Source organism: Gavialis gangeticus, unplaced genomic scaffold (genome assembly GCF_001723915.1).
Source record: "Gavialis gangeticus isolate Ggan-Ray unplaced genomic scaffold, GavGan_comp1, whole genome shotgun sequence".
Taxonomy (NCBI): Eukaryota; Metazoa; Chordata; order Crocodylia; family Gavialidae; genus Gavialis; species Gavialis gangeticus.
The window spans coordinates 3,734,139-3,741,038 of NW_017729033.1; the positions used below are offsets into that span (position 1 = coordinate 3,734,139).

The 6,900-nt window shown below is 43.6% G+C and overlaps 1 protein-coding gene across 1 annotated transcript in view; it reads right to left on the reverse strand.

Moving 5' to 3' along the window:
• ATRN (attractin) overlaps positions 1-6,579 on the reverse strand; it is a 246,227-nt gene extending 239,648 nt beyond the window's left edge. Inside the window, exons 1-3 of the mRNA XM_019525801.1 lie at positions 6,428-6,579; positions 5,830-5,913; positions 1,928-2,041 (exon numbers count right to left, since the gene is read on the reverse strand). Of these exons, the coding sequence (XP_019381346.1) occupies positions 1,928-2,041; positions 5,830-5,913; positions 6,428-6,579 (350 nt within the window). The remainder of the gene's footprint in view (positions 1-1,927; positions 2,042-5,829; positions 5,914-6,427) is intronic.
• Positions 6,580-6,900: the final 321 nt, after the last annotated feature.

Below are 6,900 nucleotides of genomic sequence, written 5' to 3' on the forward strand. Positions count from 1 at the left end.
GGTCAGACTTGAAGATCTACAAGGTCCCTTCTGACCCGATTTATATGATTCTATGATATGTTTCAAAAAAGATATATTTCAACATGCCTGCTTTTAGTAAAAGAATAAATGTACAGCCTCCATCACCACAAAAATTAAATTTTCTTTGGTAAGCTGAGATCCTTTTTCAGCATAATTTTTTCATACCTGTGGTCTGTACACCTATACTCATTTTCTTTGCCCCATACAGAGTAGAAAGGCACTCACAGAAAGTGCAACGCACTTTTGAAACAGTATTTTAAAACTGAATTGAGGAACTGGGCAAGTTCAGCTGTAACAGTAGTTTCAGATACAGTTGGCCAACCTGATGATCACGGAGGATGCAAGTCCAACGTGTCATTACCCATTCGCAACTAAGCTGGAAATCATGTACCATATTTCATAGTGTACAGGTTGACTCGATGTATAAGTTGACCCCATTTTATGGATCCAAAAATTTAGGAACTTTGTAGATCCAGTGTATAAGCTGACAATTATTTGGATCAGAAATATGGGGTCGACTTATACTAGCCCCTGTATGCCCTCACTGTAGGCCAGGCACCCAGGAGGTGGACATATGCCGCAGCATCGCTCGCAGGGGATGGGGCCAGGCTTGGTGCTCAGCTTGCACAGCCCAGGCAGTGCTGCTTGCAAGGGATGGGGCCATGCCAGCTGAGCACCCAGCCCGGCCCCATTCCCTGAGAGCGGCACTGCCTGGGCTGTGCCAGTCGAGTGCTAAACCTGGCCCCATCCCCTATGACTGGCAACAGGCTCAGCGCTCAGCTGGCATAGCCCCATCCCCTGCAAGCTCACTATGGAGATGCTGCTCTGCTGAGCACCGAGTCTGGCCCCATCCCCTGCAAGCAGTGCTGCCTGGGCCGCGCCAGCCAAGCAATGAGCCCAGTGCCACTCGCAGGGGATGTGAATGGGGTCACTGCTCAGCTGACATGGGCCAAGCAGCATTGCACAGTGATGGCAGGGATGCTGTTGGTAGGTGAAAAGGGTCAGCTCCGGGCCAGGCCGGGATCTGGCTAGGGCCAGGCTGGGCCGGAGGTTAAAAGTATTGATATGGTGTGTGTGTATAAGTTGAGGTTGAATTTTAAGAGTTAAAAATCGGACTTCAAAACTCAACTTATACACCGTGAAATACAGTAGTTCAAAGTGAAGCAAGTGAGAGCAATGATGCCTATTGCTACAAACAAACAGACATTTACGTCAGCACGTCAGTTTTAGGACTTTATTGGGAATGTAAATTATTAACCTTTTCCACTAGCCACCTGGATGACTTGAATAACAACTAGTATGGTACGTGCCCTGGGAGAATCTCATTTCATCTGCACAGGTTTTTAAATGATTACCCCATCACTGTGCTCTCTGAACATCTTCCAAGAGAAGCAAACAAAAACATCTCTTCCTAGATAGCTGGCAGAAAAAAGCTTAACATTTTATTCTTTAAAAACATTGTTAAATTATTCAAGTCTGAGGATACCAGCTGGTTTGCAAGGAATGCACCATGGCAGCAGTTGCTAGTTCCATCTACAGGGGCACAACCTGCATCTATAAAGTTGTCTACCACAAGTAACCCCATCTCCTACAGGCAGATAGGACTAGCATACTAAATATCCTCCATAAAAAAGGCACCAATGTTTTTAGCAAAGGATTATTTTTTTTTGCATATAAAAAACCATGGATGTGTGTTTACTCAAGTACATGAATAACTGAACACAGGCAACAACAAAAAAATCATCATTTTTACTGTTGCTTGACTATGGTTTAAGAAACGGTACACTTTGCATCCACAAAGTACACACTGTGCCATATACTTTGGTTACTAGAACACATTTTTAAACCTGAAATCAAAGCTGCGGGCATAATATACAAGTTTCATACTGCATGCTGTGGGACTTACCTAAAGGCTGCAAGTAACGGTGCGTAAATTGAGTCTCCATCATACACATACAAATGGTCCCAACTGCACTCAGTTGCAAAGTGATTAAACCGAAGCCTTAGGATTGTGTTTGGCCTAGAGGGGAAGAAGAGAGAAATGAAGTTACAATTCAAATAATACTCAACTGACAGCACTTGCAAGCTGCCGTGATGTGCAGTTCCACTCTCAGAACAATTTAGTTACTGTATTTGTTCAAGATACGTGGACAAACACACCTCAAGCATCAGACACTGGATTCTTTTTTGGCTAGTAATGTCTGCTGCAGGCACAACTGTACCACCTGCCTCCCTCCTGTTGAAGGTCTGAAAGGTAAAGATGACATAACTGTCCATTTTTTTGCCAATACCAAATACTTTGGTCAAGAAATGGGAAGGACAGTGGGCATGGAACTCATGTGGACAAGATCTCAAAGGACCGCAAATTACTGCACAGTAAGTCACCTGTCATTCAGTTGATTACTCGCACACATTTCACTCTGGATGACCAATATGCAATTCTCTGCTTGGAGGTGGGTAAGACTTAAACATAGGATGCAAGATGGCCTAACCAAAGCACGCTGCAGATTAAAAAGCTTCTCTCAAAAAGAGCAGTACTCGCTAGGGATGTGAACCAAGCTCCAAATAGATGCCTTAGTGATTTCAGACATACAGTCCTCTTATTACAACAGGGGCCGAGAGAGCTCTAATGTGGCCAGGCAAATCTAACCTGGCTAACTCATAAGGTCTTATACAGGTGGAAACTCACTTAGATAATCTGTGAAGATAATGCCAGACACTAACCTTCGCTACGAAAGCCAATGTAACCCGTGCATGTTCCTGAATGATTCCACCAGCCAACATGAAAGGACAACGTCCTTGCTACATCAAGTACATGAAATTTACCTTCCCCTGGGACTGACTGCATCATCTTCTTGGGGGGAGAAAATGGGGAATGGAATAAATTGTTTCCATGCGACTTGAACAGCTTGAAGAAGAAACTTCAAGGAAGCCCAAAAGCAACCCTGCCCTTGTGGGACTTTATATAAGGAGGACAAGGCTATGAGGAGCTGAAGCTCCTCATCCATTACAATGCAACAAGCACCAAATAAAGCAGTCTAAAGTTACAGCGAGTACAGGGAATAGGCTGCCAAAGGCTCACTGGGGAGACTCTTAAGCCCTGCTAAAGGATATTGCTGTTCCAAGAGATGCAGGGCCTCCAAAACGAAGGAAAAAGCATGCAAATCATGTTAGGAATCTGAAATGCCACTGGATCATGTGTGCAGCCCTGGATAGGAAAGCAAAGCAGAACAATTACCATCATGTGAATCTTTACAGACTAGAGGCTAATAAGCACTCCTCTATTGCTGAAATGGGTATCAAGGAGAGACTTGGTCATAGAAACTCAAATAGAAATCTTCCACTAAGTTTGTAAGTCAGCTGAGCTGGGGCTTTCTTGCTCTGGAACAGAACACTCTGAAATTCAGCCTAAGGGTTTCTGTTCTGTGGACACGAGCCAGCCAGCATCCACGGCTGTCAAATGCAATACTGCTGGGAGTGGCTGCAGGATATGGAAGTTATTCTGCAAGACTGGAGGCTGCACTTAAGGCGCAGACATAAGTGACAATTTTTGCCAAAACTGGCCCCTGAAAGCATTCTACAGCCATGATCAAATGAGTGCGTGGCTACAGAGCACCTTAAAGGGCTCGATTACATAAGGGTTCAGATAAAGGCACTCCAAACTAGAGCACCTTCATTAACTTCCGTCTGTGTGCCGGGAGCAGGCCTAGGCAGAGATGCAGCTTCTCTCCCTGGAACAGCCCCAATTTGGAGCCTGATCACCCACCGTCCTGCCCCAACAGCTAATACTTGTTGGGTCAGGAGGATCAGCCTAACTCATGGTCCTTTCTGTGAAGCACCATGAGTTAGACTTGGGAGCTACATTTCTGTCTGCGCCTTCAGAGTCATCAGCTCCAAAGGCCCGGCCCATGCTGGGACTATCAGAACTAGTCCCAGATCTTTGCCACTATTTCCCCAGAGCCCTCTGTCTCTGGGGAATCAGACAAAACATCTATGATGGTGATGCTGCTCCTTGATTAACTGGACTCCCTCTGGAAAACTTCATTTGCAAAAGATGATCTGTCAGAGTGCAACTCTGCCTAATCACACAAGATTGTCTGAGAACTGCTTGCCAGGTTAATTCACCGTGGCGTTCTGAAGGACAGGAAGGTGCAGAGCCACTGATATGATCTGACTCATAATTCACAAATTCTGGAGCAAAACAGCTTCCACCCAAAGCAGAGACAATATTGGCTCTGTCTGTTGCTGACGTAATGTGTAGCTGTTCAATTATCAGCACCTAGAGCAGGGGTGAACAAAATCTGGCCCATGGGCCGGATCAGGCCCACGGTAGACTCAATTTCCTAGCAGCCCCTGCCCTCCATGGAGACCCTGGGAGCAGCAGGGCCACAAAAGCCTAGGGGCCGTGACACATCCGCACTCCCAGGGTGCCCATGGAGAGTGGCGTGAGCAGGGTGGGAAGCTGCTCTGGGGCCAGGATCTTGCAGTGGTGACAGCACAGACCAGAGCCAGGGTCCTTGCCTTGAACTTACAAAGATGGATGCATTTGTTGAGATAACGATCCAGACGGCCCATCCCTTTTCTTTGTGACAAACAGATAATGAGGTAATACCCTGACCCTGAACCATGAAGTCACTTCCCCTAACAGGCCAAGCTGTAGATGGCATTTTACTACTACTTTTAACGACAGGGGCCTTGAATAGGAACAATACGGGATGGTAAGAAGTGACTAGAAATGTGTAAAGTATCCCTTTGTTGACAATCTTCAGCAGTCCGAGCCCAGGTGGTAGTGGCTGTAGAAGACACTGGTTTACAGTGTTGCATCCTGGCAAAGCCAAAGTTGATGAGCATATGGATACTGGGCTGGTCTGCTTTATAGAGATTTGTGTTTTTTAGGGACTGCTTCTATCAGCAAAGAAGTCCCTCTAAGATCACTCATTTTGAAAGCCCTAGAAAAGAGGGAACATGAGTGAAAGAGGAGCTGCTCCTTATTCAGAATCTGACCAGTTCAGCTTTTCTTTACAGATTCGAAGCACCAATCTCATTTAAAACCAAGCTGCTTCATGCATCATAGCTGACCACTCACAATTTGAAAGAGAGAGGGAGAGACTGGTTTTGTAACCGGTGCCAGCACATACACAAAAAGAAGTCCAACAAAACTTGTGACCATTATACCATGAATCAGATGACAGTCAGAGGATATACATTAGAAGTGCCATTCCTAAAAATTACTGGAAACCAACTACTGTAATCAATTGATCATTGCAATAATAAAAAGGAAAGAACATTGAGGGTCTTTCACAGTTTAGAAGACTTTTGGGAAAAGGTCACCTGATCCTCTGAACTCATTATGGTCTAATGAGTAAATATACATTTGAAGCAGAACAAAAGTTCAGTATTTCTATAAAAACTGAATTTTCATGTACAGAAGATTTCTTTTTTTAAGTTTGATCTCTCTGCTTATAGCATGATGAAAAAAGTTACCAATACAGTTAAGCTAAATATCTGAAACCAGGATATTTGGAGGATTTGCACTTGTATTATTTAAGGTATTTTACACAGATCCAAAGCAGTTTGAACCAGATGTGAAGTTTTAACAAGAAGCAAGTTTTATAAAGCAACCAAACTTTGGAAACTTGGATTCAGAGGGGAAAAGAAACAGTTTCTTGTACAAGTGTTTTTCCCCTATAAAATTTCATAAAAGATGAGCCAAACTAATGTCAAAAACAGAAGATTCATGTAATCGTGCGGCAGGTAAAAGAAATTACTGCAAACAAAGACCTGGGAAATTAAGATGTGGCTACTTACCTCCCTTCAATAAGCCACGTGCATTTTGTTTTGTATTTGTAATTTCCAGGCCCATCTGTTACATACCCAGAAGGTCCTGTTAACCTGCAATTAAAAAAAAAAAATTACAAATGTAGGTTTCCAATATAATTAAATATTATGGGCAAAAATAAAAGACTTAGCTTTACAAAATATAACCAGAATTAAAATACCCGATAATTCTGTTTTCATGTATTGAAAGGCTATTACAAAAGCAAGCAAGCAAGCAAATAAGTGCAACATAAAATGGGTCAGGTAATTAGGATTCTGGTACTGTACTCTTGGTCCGTCTTTTCCCAGTAGCCAGCCTACTCTTATGCTATGCCAGGAAGTCAGTACAGCAGTTCTCCTCCATCTCCTTCTCAGAGCAGAGATTGAGAAAGCCTATTTAACAAGACAACTGAAAACAGGTATAGAAAGAACATGATTTCTTCATACAAACTGCAAAACTGCTCCCAAAAAACCCCACTTTCAGGACAGGAAAAAATTATTTTCAGAAGTGACGTCTCAAGGGGAACTAAGTTTATTCTAATACACTCTGTTACAATTTCCTGCGTTTCACACCATTTAAGAAAATAACCCATTCTTTCCAGAGCCAGGGTCAGTTCTATCACATTTCTCCTTTGAAGACAGAGGGTACATGCCCAGGGAAATCATCCCTGTTCGCCGCATTAGTTTGTGACTGCACATCTCTGCCTCCTTGCACAGTCGAAGATTACCCTTCATCACCATGACGGAGCACATCCCAAACAGGTGATTTTAGATGCACAAAACCCAGCACTCGAAGTGGTTGCATAAAAATAAACCCAAGACTTGGATAGGAACTGGGGAGTAAGAAGATGCTCCAGTCAGTAATCAGTATACCGTTGTGGGCTGAGATAATAAGCCCAATTCAACTGTACGGTTCCTTGATGTACTCCCAGCCCCCCTTCCTAGAAGATAACTACCTCCAAACCAACATTCAAACTGACAGTTAAGACCCAGGCCTGTGGGTCTTTTGCAGTTGGCATAATAATATTGTACTCTGAGCAACACAAATGCAAATATTAATGA